The 20,256-nt window shown below is 38.5% G+C and overlaps 2 protein-coding genes across 3 annotated transcripts in view; one reads left to right on the top strand and one right to left on the bottom strand.

Moving 5' to 3' along the window:
- Positions 1-8,196, bottom strand: part of SPATA45 (spermatogenesis associated 45) — a 44,698-nt gene extending 36,502 nt beyond the window's left edge. Inside the window, exons 1-3 of one of the 2 annotated variants that reach the window (XR_005213092.1) lie at positions 7,879-8,196; positions 7,273-7,361; positions 6,280-6,457 (exon numbers count right to left, since the gene is read on the bottom strand). The gene's annotated coding sequence lies outside the window, so the exon portion shown is untranslated. Of the gene's footprint in view, positions 1-4,832; positions 4,905-6,279; positions 6,458-7,272; positions 7,362-7,878 lie in introns of those variants that run through there. The other variant, XM_037811631.1, reaches the window with a different exon arrangement.
- A 331-nt stretch (positions 8,197-8,527) lies between these two features.
- Positions 8,528-20,256, top strand: part of FLVCR1 (FLVCR heme transporter 1) — a 61,148-nt gene continuing 49,419 nt past the window's right edge. Inside the window, exons 1-2 of the mRNA XM_037824202.1 lie at positions 8,528-9,456; positions 14,308-14,452. Of these exons, the coding sequence (XP_037680130.1) occupies positions 8,719-9,456; positions 14,308-14,452 (883 nt within the window). The 5' untranslated portion in view covers positions 8,528-8,718. The remainder of the gene's footprint in view (positions 9,457-14,307; positions 14,453-20,256) is intronic.

Raw genomic sequence — 20,256 nt, 5'->3', positions numbered from 1 at the left:
CAAAGCCGGATAAAGATACTACAAGAAAAGAATATTACAGACCAATCTCCATTATGAACATAGATGCAAAAATCTGCAACAAAAAAATACTTGCAAATTGAATCCAATAGGACATTAAAAGAATTATACACCACGATCAAGTGGGTTTTATCCTAGGTAGGCAAGGATGGTTCAAAACAAGAACATCAAGTAATGTAATACACCACATTAACAAAATGAAAGGGAAAACCACGATTATCTCGAGGCAAAAAAGGCATCTGAAAAAATCCAGCACCTTCTTGATAAAAATACTTTGAAAAATAGGAATAGACAGAAACTTCTGCAACATGATAAAGGGCATGTATGAAAACCAACAGCTAACATCATACTCATTGGTGAAAGACTGAAAGCTTTCCCTCTAAGATCAGGAACAAAACAAGGATGCCCACTGCCACCACTGTTATTCAACAATGAGTTAGAGGTTCTAGCCAGAGCAGTTAGGCAAGAAAAAGAAATAAAAGGCATCCAAATTGGAAAGGAAGAAGCAAAATTTTCCCTATTTGCATATGACATGACTTTACATATAGAAAGTCCTGGAATCCTACAACAAAGCTACTAGAGACAATAAACGAGTTCAGCAAAGTGGTGGGATAAAAGATCAATGTGCAAAATTCAGTAGTGTTTCTATACACTAGTAGTGAGCACTCTGAAGAGGAAATCAAAAAAATTTCTATTTACAATAGCAACTGAAAGAATCAAATATCTAGCAAAAAATTTAGCCAAGCATGTAAAGGACTTGTCCACAGAAAACTAAAAAACACTGCTAAAAGAAATCAAAGACCAAATAAATGGAAGGGCATTCCGAGTTCATGGATCAGAAGACTAAATATCATTAAAATGTCAATCTAACAAAAATAAATTTACAGATTCAGTGCAATCCCAATCAAAATTCCAACAGCCTAATTTGAAGAAATGGAAAAGCTAATTACCAAACTTATTTGGAAGGGTAAGGGGCCCTGAATAGCCATAAACATTCTGAAAAAGAAGAATGAAGTTGGAGGACTCATACATCCTGACTTTAAAGCATACTACAAAGCTACAGTTGTCAAAATAGCATGGTACTGGTATAAGGATAGAGACATTGATAATGCAATCGAATTGAGAGTTCAGAAATAGATCCACACCTCTAGCCAATTGATGTTTGACAAGACTGCCAAGTCCACTCAATTGCGAAATAATAGCCTCTTCAAACAAATGGTGCTGGGAGAACTGGATGTCCTTATGCAAAAGAATGAAAGAAGACCCCACACCATATACAAAAATTAACTCAAAATAGATCAAAGATTAAATATAAGAACCAGGACTATAAAACTCATAGAAGAAAATGAAAATGTAGGGAAACATCTTCAATATCTTGTGGCAGACAATGGTTTCTTAGACTTTACACCCATGACACAAACAACAAAAGAAAAAATAGATAAATGAGATCTCCTCAAAATTAAAAGCTTTTGTGTATCAGAGAACTTTGTCATGAAAAGTGAAAAGAAAACCTACTCAATGGGAGAAAATATTTGGAAACCACATATCCAATAAGGGTTTAATATCCAGAATATATTCTGAATTTCTGTAGGAAGGAAATCCTACAACTCAACAATAAAAAGACAAAAAAAAAAAAAAAAAAAAAAACAATTTAAAAATGGGCAAAAGGCTTGAATAGACATTTCTACAAAGAGGAAATACAAATGCCTAAAAAGGACATGAAAAAATGTGCAACATCACTAGTTATTAGGGAAATACAAATCAAAACTACAATGAGATATCATTTCATACCCACTAGAATGGCTACTATTAAAAAAACAGAAAACTACAAGTGTTGAAGGGGATGTGTAGAAATAGGAACACTCAATTCATTGCTGGTGGGAAGGTACACTGTGGAAGACAGTTTGGCAGTTTCTCAGGAAGCTAAATACAGAGTTACTATATGACCCAGCAACCCCACTACAGGTATATAACTAGAAGAATTCAAAGCAGGTACTCAAAATGATATTTCACACTGATGTTCATAGCAGCATTATTCACAACTGCCAAAGATGGAAGCAACACAAGTGTCCATAAGCTGATGAACAGATAAACAAAATGTGGTACATAAATACAATGGAATATTATTCAGCTGTAAAAAAGGAATGAAGTCCTGATGCATTTGAAAACATGGATGAATCTTGAGGACATTATGCTATACAAAATAAACCAGACAGAAAAGGACAAATATTATATGTTCTTTCAGATACAAATTAATTATAATAAGTAAACTCATAGAGTTAGAATCTTGAATATAGGTTACCAGGGGATAGAATGGGAAGCTAATGCTTAATTTGCACAGAATTTCTATTAAGGTTGATTGTAAAGGTTTGTAAATGGATGGGGGTGACAGTAATGTGCACAATTAACAGTGTTGAATTATAAATGTGAATGTGGTTGAAAGGGGAAGTTTTGGGTCATGTATGTTAGAGAATGAAAGTTAGAAGATAAAACATGGGATGTATAACACTGTGAATCCTGTTGTGGATGATGGACTGGCGTTAAGGGTACAAGTATAAGAATGTTCCTTCATGAACAATAATAAATGTATGGCACTAATACAAGGTGTTATTAATAGGGTGGTATATGGGAAACAAATACACCTAATGCAAACTATGGACTATAGTTAATAGTACTATTTCAATATTCTTTCATCAACTGTAACATAGGTACCACATTAATGCAAAATGAACAATGGGGATGTATATGAGAATGCTGTATTTATTAAAGAACTTCTCTGTAAACCTACAACTTCTCTAATTAAAATAATAATTTAAAGAAACACAAAAACATTATGCTAAGTGAAAGAAACCAGACCCCAAATACTATATATTATATGATCCCATTTATGTAAAATATAAATATAAATAAATCTATAGAGACAGAAATAGATTAGTGGTTAGGTAGGGTCAGAGGGATTGACAGGTGAATCCTAAGGGGTTTAGGGTTTTTCTTTTTGGAGTAATGAAAATGTCTAAAATTGTGGTGAGGTATGCACAATTTTGTACATACACTAAAAGTCATTGGTTGTACTCAAATAAACTGCTTTAAGAAAAAATATGTTTTAATCTAAAAGCTTTGACTTACTAAGTAGTAAGTAGTGGTTTAAGCGCTTTACATGATTTATTTTGTTAGATTTGTAGCAGTGATATACTGGTAAATACAGCATTTGCCGATTTCCATGGTGTAAATACTCCCACCATGGCTAATTCCATGTTATCAATGAATGTCACTGAAGGTGAAGTTGGGAAGAGATGCACTCAATCTGTTCTCCCATAATCGCACAAATCTGAGCAGGCTGCCTCCAGCATACCACCGTTTGTAAGCATGTCTTATTAGGTGTCAGGAGAGCTTCAGAAAATCAGATGCTATATTTCAGAATGACCAAAGGAATATAAATGTAGGTATGTTAAAATGTTTAGAGGGATTTGAAATTAGTGAGATTTGTAAGTTAATTTAATATTAATCAAGTATTTACTTACTTAATTTATAAATAACAAAATCTGTATATTAAATTAAAGAGCTTGTTAAAATAAAAGATTTAAATTTAACAATGTTAATAATTCAAAGTGATTTAAACACAGGTACCACTCCCCACCCTACCCACCTCCCAGCGTAAAAGCCTCTCTTGATATTAACAAACAAAACAAAGTTCATATGACAGTGGCTGGGGTTGGGGAGCATCGGGAGTGAATATATGAACCAGAAAAGCTGGCTATCTTGCTTCCTCTTCTCTAAATCTGGCATTCTGAATCTCACCACCTTTAAGGCTAAGATGTCAACTAGCTAATCTGATGAATTAATTCATGTCAAAAGGAGTAGAAACAAGATATTATGTATCTTGTTATATTAGTTATATATAACTAACAATCCAGTTGTGATTTGACATTGCTTATACCTAAATCACTCAGTAGGTGAATTTTAAGGCAGACAGGAAAGGTAGGACCTGCCTTGGCAAATTCTTGTATATGTTTTAGGACAGGAGGCTCTGCCTGCTGCTGTATAGCACGTTTATACAAAAAAAAACACACATGGGAGGATTCTGATTTACAGCTTGCTCCACCCCTCCATCCCAACTTAATCTTTTCAAATCGTAGAACAGCACAGCCTCAGCATCTCAGGTGGACTGAGTGTGGTAATGTGGGTATGAAATGAAGGCAAGATTGATGGAAACTTCCTTTCTCCCCATGAAACACCATGGATTGTACATCTGGTAGCACTGTTCTGGTTTGCATCTTACCCTCTGAAGCTTTTAGACTGTGGGAAACCTTTGCTCCGGAACAGCCACATCACTCCTAATAGCATCTTGGACCTTGGCTCCTGGATGCCGTTCAGCTCTCATATTGCTGAACTGTTCCTTTTTCAAATTTCTTCCACACTTGGCATTCTACAGCGATAATGTGGCTTACGCTTATCTTGATTCCCAGCCAAGTGATGCTCCCAGTAGTGTCCTCTTTGACAGAGATTAAGGTTCATGTTATATTATACATCCATCAAATGATATAAACCATGACTCATACCTAAACTGGTTAATAAGTGTCTACTACTGAGCCTCATGAGAGCAGGAGGCAAAGTTAAGAGATTAGAATCATACTGCAAAGAAATACTGCTATGTTTCCCCCTTTTTGTACTCCATCCTTTTACTTTATTGAGCTTTGTTAAAATAGGCATATGAATGTTGTATAATCCCTTCATTGGAAATAACTTATTTATTTATTTTACTTAACACTGAAAAGGATCTTACATGAAATTCAGGAATCCCAGCCACAACATACCTGGTCTGACAAAGATGTCATCTAACTGTTGTCTATGTATGTCACACAGTGGTGCATTCAACTGTTGAACACCTGTAATGACAAGAAATCTGCCTCTTGTTAGGCCAAGAGTAGTTAGGGTATACCACTCTGTGCTGCCCCTTTAGGGGCAACCTGAGAGTGTCCCAGCTCCAGGGTCTACAATCATAAATTCAGTCCAAAAGAGCTTGGAATAACTCCAGGACAATTCAAGCTGGCTTAAAAATATAAGATGGGGCCAAACCTAAGATAACACAAAGAATGGCTTTGAGAATACAAAAATAGGAGTTGATGAAAATAACTATAGGTAATTTTTACTAAGTATATTACTATAGGTTAGGCACTGTTTAAGTGCTTTACATTTGTTAACCAGTTACTTCTCACAACAATAACATGAAGAATATTGTCCTCATTTCACAGTTGAGAAACCAAAGCACAGAGTCACTAGTCTAAGGTCATGCAGCTAGCAAGTGTTTTTTAGTTTGCTAAAGCTGATGAAATGCAATATACCAGAAATGGGTTGGCTTTTATAATGGGGATTTATTAATTTACAAGTTTACAACTCCGAAGCTGTGAAAATGTCCAAATCAAGGCATCATAAGGATGATACCTTCTACCTGAAGAAAGGCTGCTGGTGATCTGGGACTCCTCTGTCATATGGGAAGGCACACGGCAGTATCTGCTAGTCCTTCTCTTCCGGATTTCATTATTTCCGGCTTCCGGTTCAGTGGCTTCCTCTCCAAGCTTCTCCCTGTTTCTCTCTTTTATCTTCTGTCTGTCTTAGCTTCTGTGTGTCCTTCTCTCTAAGCTTCTCTCCTGGGCTTTTTTCTGTCTCTTCTCTCTGTCTTTTATCCTCTTATAAAGGACTCCAGTCATAGGATTAAGACCCACCCTGAATGAGGTGGGTCACATCTCAAGTTAAGATCCTACTAACTGGGGGTGGGGTGGGGGTGGGAGTGGGGTGGCCTGCATGATTTGGGTGTTCCTTTTTCACTATTATTTTTTCATTCTTGTTATCACCTTTTCTGGTACAAGGAAAATGTTAAAAAAATAGATCGGGGTAATGAATGAACAACTATATGATGGTAATGTGATCAATTGATGGTATATTTTGGATGATTGTATGGTGTGTGAATAAATGTTAATAAATTAAAACAAAAAAAAGATCCTACTAACCAAAAGATCCTACTTATAATGGGTCCACACCCACAGGAATGGATTAGCTTTAAGGACATGATCTTTTCTGGGGTACAGAATAGCTTCAAACCATCAAAACATGAAAGAACTAGCATTTGAACCCAGGCCATCTGGTTCCAGGACCTATATACCCTTAACCATTACTGCCTTATTACTGCCATAACTAAAGAATGCCTACCATGTACCAGGCATTGTTCACTTATTTAATCCTCATTCAACCCCTTGAAGTATGTACTTACCCAAGCTTACACAGCTAGTGACTACTGAAGCTGGGATTCAATCCCAGGCAGCCTGACTCTAGATCTGATGCTCTTCCCCACTCCTCTGGACCCCCTTCGGTGGACACTCCATGTAGATGGTGGTGATGTCAGATGTAGAGCTTTGTCATGTGCAGGGAAGGCCTATGATAGCTGGATGAGAGAAGGACAGGCACCAGCTGGTAAAAATGTGGAGGGAAATTAGAAGCTGACTGGCTCTCCAGGAAGTTCAGGGGACTCCTACTCAAGTTTTCTTGCTAAGGACACATAGGAAATGCAAATTATCTCTAAACAGAGGTAGAGCCTAAACTGCCAGAAAGAATGTGGTCTCTAAAGGAGTAGATTCTCAGGAAGCTGTCATTCAGAGAGGAAAGTTATCTTTCAGATCTGGCAGATTATCTCCAAACCTCTCTAGAACAATGGGGAAGTCAGATCTAATGTATTTTCCCAGTTTCAAATTTCAAGAAGTGCGTGGGAAGTCTGCAGGTACCTAAATGTTTACTGTGAACATCTGGAAAGGACCTAGCACCAGGACAAGCACAAATTGGTCCCTTTAAAATTCTACCCATTGGATTCCCCTCTGAACAGCTATTTGTGTACTATATTGAAGGCTCCATAGTACATGCAGGCACTCAAAAATTCCTCTAGATATTGACTAATAAGAAGCTGTACTGAATATTAAGCAATTTGATTCATTCATTTTTCAGATATCAATAAAATAAACTTCTTAAGACGGACATCCTTTAGTTTCCACATTTAATCATTTCTTGGTTCATTTAAAGAACATCTCTCAGCAATCTAAAATAATGTCCAAATCAATATTAGAAAATCACCTTTGTGGGGGAAGTTTACAAGATTCTTAAAAACAAGAAAATAAATTTATAAAGCATGTCATTATTTAAAATATTCATTAGTAATCCAACACTCATTAGCTTCATTTATTCATTAAATGTTTATTAAACACCTACCTTGTTCCAGGTATGGTTCTTGGTGCTGTGAATAAGGGAGTAGCGAAAAGCAACAAAACACTCAGCCTTGCCTTCATGGAATTTACAATCTAGTGGGGAGGGTGAAAATAACCAGAAAAAAATAAGAAAAATATAACACATTTTAGATGGTGATACGTGCTAAGAAGGAAAAGCAGAGAATAGGGATATTTAGGGAAAGGGGTGCATGTGGCAATTTACAGAGGATGGCCAAGGAAGACAGTATCATAATATACTTATTCCTTGAAATTTAGGACTATGCAGCTTTTCATCTGAGAGGTGGCTGATATATCTTATACATGACCAAAATAATACTAAAATAAACAATAAAAGGAAGGGGTACTGGGATTTAGGGCACTAAATAGCAGGGCTTTTTAAGATTAATTCCATAGTGAAAATTCCTATCTATACCCCTAGTCCCACTTTCACTTTAATAATAAATATTTGGGTCTCTTTTTCAAATTGTTTCCCAAGAGCAGTGAGGCTGACTTTTTATTCAGTCCAGGAAGACCGGCAAGGAGGTACGTGTACAGTTCCCTACAGCCCGCGACTGTGTATGGCACGTAACGTGCAAAGCGAATTTCCTACCTGGAACCCACTGAACCCAATGTATAGGCGTATCCAGTAAACATTAACTACAGTTGTTGGATGAAAGGAGAATGTAGAGCGACCTGGCCTCACTCAAGGCAGCGGTGTGGGGGTAGGGGAATTTCAACTTCACAAGGGCAGATTTCTCACGAAATCCCTTTCTGTATTTGCATTGGAAGACTTTCTGGCGTTATTTCCTCTGCGAAGACAGCACGAACTTATAAAACGTGGTTTTGTCTGCTCTGAAGGAAGGGTCCGACTTGCCGGGCAGCTACTTTCCGGGCGAAAGGCCTAATTCATCCTTCGCCTGCGTCTAAGACGGATGGGTCCTTTGGTAGCACCCCCTGGTAGTGATGGTGATGCCTGCCTCTTTGTCTGCCCTCTCACCCGCACTCCCGCATTTCCCCGCCGCCAGCCGCCCCACGTGCGGGAGACGCGCACACCCCAACTTCGGCGAGAAGGCTACTGCCGCTATCCTCGGGGCCATCCGGGGAACGCGCGCCCACCCAGTCCCTCACGAAAGCTCCCCGGATTGGCTGCCGTGCCGGTCGAGGGCGCCCGCTGATTGGCGGGCGAGCCGCCCGGGATCTGCGCTCTCTGGGCGGGGCCTGGAGTGGGTGGCCCGCGCCGATCTTGGGGAGGAAGGCTTTGCGCGCGGACTCGGATTCGTCTACTTCGCTTCGCGCCGTACACCGGCTTCACCGGGACTGGGAAGGAGGCGCAGGAACGGGTTAGGGGTGAGGCTCAGGGAGGGCCTCGAGGCCTGGGCTTGCGCCAGTCGGGAGGTGCAGGGCTGGGAAGGAGAGTGGGGACGCGGGGTGTCTCCGGAGGCCCAGGGACATGGCGCGGCCGGAAGATGAGGAAGGGGCAGCGGCGGCGCCCGGGCTTCTGCACGCGAACGGATACCTGCCGGTGCTAGGGGACGCGCCCATCGGGAGAGTGAGCTCACAGCCGCAGGACGGGTCCAAAGCCGGCTGCCTGGCTCTGAAAGGGGCCCCCCGGGAAAGCTCCGTGACCTCCTCGGGAGCCGTGAGCGGGCCGCAGACTCTGCTGGCCCCGGAGGAGGAGACCCAGGCCCGGCTGCTGCCCTCAGATCCCGGGGAGGAGACCCCTGAGGCCGAGCGTCCCGCAGTTCCCCGGACGGCGCTGTCCCCGCGGCGCTTTTTGGTGCTCCTGATCTTCAGCCTGTACTCGCTGGTGAACGCCTTTCAGTGGATCCAGTACAGCATCATCAGCAACGTCTTCGAGGACTTCTACGGCGTCTCCTCCTTGAACATCGACTGGCTGTCCATGGTGTACATGCTGGCCTACGTGCCCCTCATCTTCCCGGCCACCTGGCTGCTGGACACCAGAGGCCTGCGGCTCACCGCCTTGCTGGGCTCCGGCCTCAACTGCCTGGGCGCCTGGGTCAAGTGCGGCAGCGTGCAGCAGCATCTCTTCTGGGTCACCATGCTGGGCCAGTGTCTGTGCTCCGTGGCCCAGGTTTTCATCCTGGGGTTACCCTCCCGCATCGCCTCAGTTTGGTTCGGGCCCAAGGAGGTGTCCACAGCTTGTGCCACCGCCGTGTTAGGCAATCAGGTAAAGACTGAGGTTATAGGTGAAAATCGGGTCCTTAAAGGACAAGAAAACGTCCTAGGCCGTGTGAGCTAGGAATACGGATGGACGCCCAGGAGGCATTTGGTGAACAAATGAGGTAGAGGAAATGAGTAGTCATAAGGTATGTGGCAGTCTTGGATTAAAAAGGGTTTTAAACTTCTTTCTGAGGACAGTACTTTCAAAACCAGTTTAGAGTAAGTGCCGTGTATTCTTTTTTGAAAATTATCTGTAAAATAAGTAACTGTGTTGGGCCTTAGATGCCAAATATTATAGAAAAGTTGACAATGACGAATGAGACCGGTAGGTTTTATTTTGTCACTGGCATATTTGCAAAAGGCAGTTATTGGATTCTGGGAGATTTGTTTCCATTTTGACTGAAGTCATTGTGGACAGCCAGCCCTGTTTAATTTTATGTATTAGCCGTCAACACAGTGACTTGTAAGTAAGGGACACTTATAAATGGCTGCTGAATAAATGTTCTGGTAATAAAAATTTCATAGCACTACTGAGTCCCTTTACCAATTTTTAACCGAAACACAGTACAAAACAAATCATGGCTTATGAGATCCATTATAAAAGGATGGCTTAATTTACTAAGTCTCTTTTATGGAGTCTTTCCTCAAACCATAAGTTCAAATTCCACTAGCATTCCTTTAGCATTACTAGGTAGAATTTTTTTTTAACTGCAGGCATTATTTTATTGTAATTTAAATTATGCATATGGGGTCCTGTGACATTATTTACATTATATTGAATGCTCATTCTTATTAAGGGAAATCTAGTTAAAACTTCACCAGCTTATTATTATTACATGTAGCAATGTAACAAAAGAATGTTACTCCTACTTCAAGCCTAATATTTGTTTCAAGATCACAGTAAGATTTATTTAAAATAAATAAAATGTCTAACTCCACATGCTTATTACTTTATTTCTTTTCTCTAAAAGTAAATAGGATAGCTTGAACTATAGATATTATGTATCTAAAATAATTTATGGCTGATATATTAGTTGGTTGCTTCTACTGTATGTTTGGATATGAGCTGTTTTCTTAAAGTATATTACATGTACAAAATTATAGTCAAGATTAATTCTTCGTGGAGCATGACTGAAATACTGTCAACTCCATGTCTGTGGATTATCTATTTTATGGATAATGAATGGAACCATTTTCTCAAACACTCAGAACACCTCTGGGCCTCTTCCTACCTTCTCTGTAGCCCTTCCTTGACTCCAGTAGCTCTGCACTTGTTCATGACTCCAAAGTATGCCTCTTCATCCTAGATTATGAAATGATCATTAACAATAATATTCAACATTATTAAGCAGCCATTAAGAGTTAGGCTAAGTGCTTTACATGCATTATGTCATTTGATTTAACATTGTAAGCTAGGAACTATTAATCTCCCCATTTTATAGGTGAGGAAACTGATACTTGGAGGGATGAAATTATTTTCCCAAGGTCAGACAGCTATTTAGTGTCAGCACTGACACTCAAGTCTGTCTGATTCCTGAGTCCTAGCTTTTAATACAAATCTGTACTGCCAGATTTTCTTGAGATAAAACACAGATCAGATCATGCCATTGCCCTGCTTTGAACTTGCCAAGGATTTTCCATAGTATTTAAAATAAAATCTTAACTTTTTACTCTGGTTTAAGAAATCTTATTAATATAAGTCATCTCTGGTTCTTTGAACAACACTAAGTTTGTACTTGCTTAAGGGCCTTTGCAGAAACATTCCCTGTTTCTGGAATGTTCTCTGTCTAGGATCACTTGACTACATCCATATTGTCTCTGCTCTCAGCTTAAATTCCTTTTAAATGGCATTCAATGGTATTTCCTCATGATTCCATTTAGAATTGCCTGAGCACTCTTTTATTATATCTTTCTACTTTAATTCCCCGTATAGTGCTTATCACTGTCCAGTATGTTTATTGTTTATATATTTAAATGTTTTATATGTTTATGTGTTTACTGTTATTTATTACTCATCTCCTGTCTCCACCATTAGATTGTAAGTTTTATGAAAATATACATGACTGTACCTTCAGCATTTATAATGGTGCCTGGCACACTGTAGCCTCTCCATAAAAATTTGTTGAAAAATGATGCAAAAATATTTTCCACAGTGGTTATACCATCTTACATTCCCACCAGTAGTGTTTGAGGATTCTGATTTCTGTACATCCTCAACATTTATTATTTTCTGGGTTTGTATGTATGTGTGTTTAACTGTAGCCATCTTAGTGGGTGTATAAAGTGGTTTATTGTGGTTTTGATTTGCATTTCCCTAATGACTAATGACGTTGAACATGTTTTCATAGGCTTGTTGGCCATTTATATATGTCTTCTTTGAAGAAATGTCTATTCAAATACTTTGCCCATTTTTAAATTGGGTTGTTTGCCCTTTTTTTTTAAACATATTTGTACCTTTTATTACAATCGCTGAGCACTCTAGGTTTCACTGAGTTATACAATCCCAGTCTTTATCTTTTGTCTTTCGTTCTGGTGTCCCACATGGTCCTGATCTTCCTCTTTCAACCATGCTCACAGTCATCTTTGTTCAATGTACTTACATTGCTGTGCTACTGTCTCCCAAGACTGTTTTCCAAACCTCTCACTCCTATCTTTTCCTTTCTGTCTGCAGTGCTTCCTTTAGTGTTTCCTGTAGACCAAGTATCTTGTTCACAAACTCTGTCATTGTCTGTTTGTCAGAGAATATTTTAATCTCTCCCTCATATTTGAAGGACAGTTTTGCTGAATATAGGATTCTTGGTTGGTGGTATTTCTCTTTCAGTATCTTAAATATATCACACCACTTCCTTCTTGCCTCCATGGTTTCTGTTGAGAAATCCGCACATAGTCTTATCAAGCTTCCTTTGTATGTGATGGATCACTTTCTCTTGCTGCTTTCAGGATTCTGTTTTTATCTTTGACATTGATAATCTGTTTGTTAAGTGTCTTGGTGTAGGCCTATTCAGATCTATTCTGTTTGAGTATGCTGCACTTCTTGGATCTGTAATTTTATGTCTTTCATAAGAGATAGGTAATTTTCATTGATTATTTTCTCTGTTATTGCTTCTTCCCCTTTTCCCTTCTCTTCTCCTTCTGGGACATCAATGACACATACATTTCCTGCTTTTTGTTTTGTCCTTAAGTTCCTGGAGATATTGCTCGTATTTTTCCATTCTTTTCTCTATCTGTTCTTTTGTGTGTAGGCTTTCAGGTGCCTTGTTCTCCAGTTCCTGAGTGTTTTCTTATGCTTCTTGAGATCTGCTGTTGTATGTTTCCATTGTGTCTTTCATCTCTTGTGTTGTGCCTTTCATTTCGATAGATTCTGCCAGTTGCTTTTTCAAACTTTCTATTTCTACTTTATGTATGCCCAGTGTTTTCATTATATACTTGATCTCTTTTGCCATATCTTCCCTAAACTTTTTGAATTGATTTAGTATTAGTTGTTTCAATTCCTGTATCTCAGTTGAAGTGTAAGTTTGTTCCTTTGACTGGGCCATAACTTTGTTTTTCTTAGTGTAGGTTGTAGTTTTCTGTTGTCTAGGCCTCTGGTTTCCTTGGTTACCCCAATCAGGTTTTCCCAGACCAGAACGGGCCCAGTTCTTCGAAGGAAGGAATATTATCCAGTTTCCCTGAGGGTGTCTTAGAAGATTGGTACACCCTGTGAGGCCTCATGGCACTGTGCTTTTCTGCCCGGCAGGTGGTGCCTGTCAGCCTGTAGTTCCAGACTGGTGTAAGGAAGTGTGGCCCATAGCTGTTTCCCTCCAGGCTCTAGGGTCTGGTTCTGAATGGCAGGTGGGTAGTAGAGCTGGCTCCCACCCCTTTCCTCTTAGGGAAGATAAGCCCCCTAGGGAGAGGTTGTTAGCATTTGAATAGACTCTGCCTGTGCTGTCTCCACCCTTGTCTGGGTCAGAGCACTGGGAACTGAAAATGGCTGAGGCTTTCTCCTCTGAGTGGAAAAAAGGACAGAAAGCCTCCTTCAGGGCCATTCCATGGCCACCGTCTGGCTCTCCAAGGTCAGTCATCACCAAAAGCTTCTGTCTGCTTGTTGGGGATTCATATCTTGTATTGAGCAATTCCCGTTTGTTAATTAAAACACTAGTTGGAGCTCAGCTGAGCTATATTCACTTGTTCGGAGGGCTGCTCTCTAGCACCATGAGGCTTTGCAGTTAGGGCTGTGATTGAGAGGTCTCCTGGCTTGGATCCACAATTTTTACTTATAGATTTTATGCTGCTATCTCAGGCATTTCTCCCAATTCACATTGGTGTATGATGAGTGGACGGTCACGTTTGTCCCCCTGCAGTTATTCCATATTATTTACTAGTTCCCAGTTGTTTATTAGTTGTTCCAGGGGGACAAACTAGCTTCCACTCCTCTCTATGCCCCCATCTTCCTCCATCTCTGGGTTGTTTGCCTTTTTGTTGTTGAATTGTAAGAATTCTTTATATATTCTGGATACTAGACCATTATCAGATATATGATTTGTATATATTTTCTCCCATTGTGTAGGTTGTGTTTCTCTTTCTTATTTTGCATATGCTTATTCCCCTTTTTGATTGTAAGCATCTAAAAGTCAAAGACTGTATCTTACACATCTTTATAGCAACATCTTTTTGATAGTAGGAGCTCAGTAAATGTTTAATAAGTAGGAGTTTTGTCAGCGATTTGTCTTTAAAAGTACAATAGTAACAAAGACATTGGCACATAATGCTAGCACAGAGCACCTTTATGTACTTTAGCTGTCCCTTTATGTTCAATTACTTGTCAATTTTTTTTTTTTACTCTTAATTGCTCTTCTTAACAAGACTGTTTATTTTACAGTTTGGAACTGCGATTGGCTTTTTGCTACCACCAGTTTTAGTGCCCAACATACAGAATAACACAGATCTCATGGCTTCCAATATCAGTACTATGTTTTATGGAACAGCAGCTCTCTCCACGCTTTTATTTATTTTAACAGCAATTGGTAAGTGAATTATTTTCCCTAGAGCTTAAATAGATAAATGCATGACGAAAATATGAAAATAAGCAATCTGAAATCTTTAATGATGCTATGTCAAATGCTGTTTGCTTGTTTCATTCTTGCTGCACACTGTCTTGCTCATGTAATGAATGCTATAACCATAGGAATATGTTATGGTCCACTGTTGTGGTTCTTTGTAAAGAGTTTGAAGACAAATTTATCTCATTTATCTCCCTACTAACTTTTCTTCCTGCTAACTGTTAGTTTCATACATATTACCAGCCTCCTCTTTTCCATGTTCCTCTAAGCATTCTGCATCTTATGCTAACTTATCCAGGGACAAGTTCTTGTCATGGTTTGAAGTGCTGCAAATAGGCTACAACCTTCCTTTTAATGATACATCCTTCCACGGATCCCCAATTTAGTATTAACTAGAACTGAAAATGTTGACCGGTGAATGCTCTTGGGCAGCAGCAAGGTGTTCAGCAGAATTTCAAACTGTGGCAACTATCTGCTTGTTAGGCCACTCCAGCAAAGTGCTGCTGCCACCATTCGTCATGAGTCCTCTCATCTGGTCCTGTCTCTTGAAGCAGTCAGTCAAAATCAACTGCAAGCAGCCATCAATCAATTTGGAAGAAGCTTTGGGAAGGTCTGCTTTTTAAGTTTATTTTTAATGGGAACCATTTTGATTTCAGGGTAAAAAATAGATAAGGTTTATTTAAGTAACATAGCTGGTAATATAACTTCAGTATTGTCCTTTAGGCACTCTGATAAATCTTAAATCGATTTGAAGAGCAAAGGAACTGTAAAGTAGAAAAAGCTGTTTTTTAAAAGTAAAATTTACATTTTAAACTGCATTATAGCTGGAGTTTTTTTTAATTTACATATTAATTTTCACAGTGGCTATAATTATGAAAGATTAAAGTTTCATGATCTGCACGTATGAATTCCTCAATTTTCAAAGAAATGTATATATAAAATCTTTCAGTAGAGAGTGCCTTTGTAGATGAACTGGAGGATCCAGGTGTAAGAAGCATAACCGAAATACTTAAGTTTCCCTTAATATAATGAACAACATTTTCTCTCAGTAGCATATACAGTATTCCGACATGTTCATTCTACTTGTGGTTGGTATTCATGTTTTCAGTCAGTCAGAGAGTAGCATATTTGTGGTATACAGACTACTGAAAAAAGGCATATTATCCCTGACGATTTTAGAGTTTAAGAAAAAATTTAAAGGAATTTATATATTTTTAAAAGTCCATAATCTCCCTTTCTGGAAGGCACATTTAATTTCTAGATGCAATATGAAATTTTGCATAAAATGTACCTTCCATTGGCAGAAGAATTTCTGAAGTATAAAATGCCCTTTGCTTTGAGTGCTTATATGCTTATATATCTTCACATAAATTCTGGTTTTCCTTTTTTTTTTTGGAAGAAATGAGAGAGTAATAGATTCTCTATATGAAATATATATGTACTATATATTTATATGTATATATAGTATATATGTATATATAAATATATATGTTTAAACTGCTATAAATATTAAGATTTTCATTCTTCAAAGGAAGAGGACAAAGAGTGATAATGATAGGTGTGGCCATTGGCATATCACCTTGTGATATTTGGGAAATTAAAAGTAAGAGAGCTGTGTATGTACTTGTGTATTTATTTATGTACTTAGGTGGCTTGTGGGTATAGAATGAAAATGGAAAAATAAAGATGGAAAAAAATGGAATGGAATTTTTAAGAATGGTCAAGTTTTGCTTTTTGGCCTTTGTTATTTTTTTTAAATATTTTTATAATTCAATTTTATTGAGATGTATGCACATACCATATAGTCATCCAAAATATACAATCAGTTGTTCACAGTACCATCTTGTAGTTGTGCATTCATCACCACAATCCATTTTTGAACATTTTCATTACACAAAAAAAATAAGAATGAAAATAAAAGTAAAAAAGAACAATCAAAACATCCTCTTCTGATTTGCTAATGCTGCCCATTATGCAAAATACCAGAAATGGATTAGCTTTTATACAGGGGGTTTATTTGGTTACAAAGTTACAGTCTTAAGGCCATAAAGTGTCCAACAACAACAGGCTACCTTTACTGAAGGATGGCCACTGGCATCCGGAAAACCTCTGATAGCTTGGAAGGCATATGGCTGGTGTCTGCTTGCTCCCAGGTTGCATTGCTATATGGTGTTCTCCAAAGTGTTGCTCTGGGGCATCTTGTTCTCATCTGCAGCTGCTCTTCAAAATGTCATTGTCAGTTGCTCTCCAAAATGTCACTCTTAGCTGCTCTGAGCTCCCTCCCTCTGTCTGTGAATTCCTTTATACTACTCCAGTGATCCAATTAATACCCACCCTGAATGGGCAGGGTAATACCTCCATGGAAATTATGCAATCAAACATTTCACTCACAGTTGATTGAGTCACATCTCCATGGAAACACTCAAAGAATTCCAATCTAATCAACACTAATACATCTGTCCCCACAAGATTGCATCAAAGAACATGGCGTTTTCTGAGGGACATAAGTTATATATAAACCAGTACATGTCCCATTCCCGCATCCCCCAATTACTCACTTAATTTTTATTCCTATTTTCTTCTCATCTGCCCGTACACTGGACAACCAGAGTGTGAGCTACAAGGTTTTCACAATCACAGGGTCATACTATGTAAGCTATATAGTTATATAATCATCTTCAAGAATCAGTGCTACTGGGTTGCAGTTCAACAGTTTCAGGTATTTCCTTCTAGCTATACCAATAAATTAAAAACTAAAAAGGGATATCTGTATAATGCATAAGAATAACCTCCAGAATGACCTCGACTACATTTGAAATCTCTCAGCCACTGAAAATTTATTTTGTCTCTTTTCTCTTTCCCCTTTTGGTCAAGAAAGCTTTCTCAATCCCTCAGTGCCAGGTCCAGGCTCATCCCCGGGAGTCATATCCCAGATTGCCAGGGAGAGTTATATCCCTGGGTGTCACATCTCATGTAGGGGAGAGGGCAATGAGTTTACCTTCTGAGTTAGCTTAGAGAGAGAGAGGCCACATCTGAGCAACAAATGAGGTTGTCTAGGGGTGACTCTTAGGCACAATTATAAATAGGTTTAGCCTCTTTTTTGCAGTAACAAGCTTCATAAGGGCAAGCCACAAGATCAAAGGCTTATCCTTCTAAATTAGTATTCCCCAATGCTTGTGTGAGTATCAGTAATTCCCCAGGTAAGGAAGTTTAATATTTCCATATTTTTCCTCAGTGCCTCAAGGGGGCTTTGCAAATACATTTTTATTCTCTGTGTGGCCTTTAATTTTAATCTTGTGATACCAAGTAAAATATAAAAGCAAGATAATATACAGTTGTTATATGAAGGTCTTCATTTGAAAATTATGACATTTAATAGGGAATTTACTTGTTTTCCTCAACCAAATATTTGCTGATGAGGAAACTATGGATTACTTTAAAAATCTTTAATTACTTAAAGTTCCTTAATTTCTGAAAGTCTTAAAAGACAATCCTAATTCCCTGTAAATTCTACCCATGAATACTTCGGAAATCCAACCAAATTCTAATAAAATAATTTAGGTTTGCTGATGTTTTTTTCAACACGACAGGTACTACATTGGTACTCACTATTCTTCCTAAAATACTTTTTTGGGTTCCTGCCATGTATCCCTATTCCAAATTAAATAATGCTTATGTTCATCCAACAAATGAATGAACTGTCACATGCCAGGTACTATTGTAGGCCCAGAAGAAACAACACTGAACAAGAGAGAAAAATCCTCTCCCTCATGGAGCGTACATGCAAGTGTAATTCTTCTAGTGTTTCTAGGGATTAACCCAAGCTTTCCACTAATTTCACTCCAATGCCCCATTTTTATTGTGAGGAGTATATATAATGTCCCTTAACATTTGATTGTTCATTATGTGCCAAGTATATTTAAAGGCACATGACATGGTTTATCTCATTTAATCTTCACAAACCTATGAGGTAAATATTGTTATTATCATCCCAATTTCAATGAGAAGGAAACTGAGGTACAGAATTTAAGTGAATTTCAGTAATTTGCCTAAATTAGTAAATACTGAAAGTAAGATTTGAGCCTAGGCAGTCTCACTCCATGTACAAAATGTTGTATATAAAAATACGTAATTTTACTTTTTACTTAGGTTTAAATGTTCCAATTCAAATTCCTTTTGAATACATGGTATCACCATTGGATTTGAAAGCTGTTCTTGTGCAGCAGAGTAGCAAACTATATCACTTAACTCAAGCCTGTCAATTAAAATCCTTACCATCCTAATTCATTAAAGTGAGCAGATGACAGAAACCAAAAGCATAAGCAGTAATGGCAATCAGAATGTTTAATATTAATGCTCTTAAACACATAAGTATATAATATGTATGCATAATTTTACTTTTGCTTCTTATATAACAAGATATCTATATATAGACTGCTATTATAAACTTTTAACAGGAATATATTTTACTTAGTTCACCAGCAGTTCAAGCCCCTGAGGCAAAATCTCTGATTTTTAGAAGTAAATATTCTTTAAAAAGAGAAGTATATTTTGCATAACAGTCAATAATTAGAAAATTCTGTTACGTATTTTGTCATATAATCCTCATAAAAGCTTGATATTGTTTTTTCCATTTTATGGATGAGAAGGATAAAGTCTAGAGATGGGTGTTGATTTCCTCAAAGTCATAGATGGGACAGAGCCAGAATTCAAACTATATTTGTCTTATAAAAAGTTAATATGTATAGTATCTGTCTTATTCACACAGGGACAAATAATGAAATTGAAAGATGATGTTACTTTAATCTGGTATAAGTCCATTGAAAAGGTCCAAAACAGCAATTGATTTGTGACCTATGGCAGAAAAAGTTCATGGTGCCTGTTTCGGTTTGCTATAGCTGCCGGAATGTGATATACTAGATATGGATTGGCTTTTAAAATGGGGGTTTATTAGTTCACAGATTTACAGTTCTAAGGCCCTGGAAATGTCCAAATTAAAGCATCAAAGGTTGAACAAAGGCCGATGGCATCCAGAGCTCCTGTCTCACAGGAAGGCACGTGGTGACATATAATGGTCCTTCTCCTGGGTTCTGGTTTCAAAATGGCTCTCACTCCAAAATACCTCTGAACTTCTGTCTCAGCTCCTGTGGGTCCTTGCTTGTTTCTCCCAGGGTGTTTGTGTCTCTCTTAGCTTTTCCAGGGGGCAAATTTTGGATTACAACTCTCTGCTTGTTTCTCCTAGGGCATTTCTGTCTAAGCCTCTCTGAGTCCTTTCTTAGCTTCTCCAGGGCAAACTCTGGGCTTCATCCCTTAGCTTAGCATCTCCAAATGTCTTTCTGTCTTTATCTCCAAGCATCTGGCTGGGTCTTTGTCTGGTCTGAGCTCTCACTCCCTGAGCTCTCTTAAGGATGCCAGTAAACTAAGACCCATATTGAAAGGGTGAGGTCACATCTCCATGGAAATAATCTAATCAAAAGGTCCCACCCACAATAGGTTGCCCCCCTACAAGAGTGGATTCAAAGAACATAGCTTTTTCTGGGGTGCATAACAGATTCAACACAGCATGTGCCCATGAATCCTTTTACTGCTTTAGATGCCTAATGCCAGGGGTAGAGAATAACTGCTTCAGTAGTTGATTATTTTACTGGGAAGAGAGAGTGAAAAGGAGCCGTTGTTTTTCAGCTTTGAAGGAGAAAGAAAAGGCCATATTTTTTCCCCTTTAGAGTAGCACAGAAACTTAATGTGACAGACCAATGACTTTTTGTTCA

The sequence above is a fragment of the Choloepus didactylus genome, chromosome 2 (assembly GCF_015220235.1).
Source record: "Choloepus didactylus isolate mChoDid1 chromosome 2, mChoDid1.pri, whole genome shotgun sequence".
In the NCBI taxonomy this organism is placed as follows: Eukaryota; Metazoa; Chordata; class Mammalia; order Pilosa; family Megalonychidae; genus Choloepus; species Choloepus didactylus.
The sequence above is the reverse complement of the archived record's forward strand: the minus strand, read 5'-3'. Positions and strand labels throughout refer to the sequence as shown.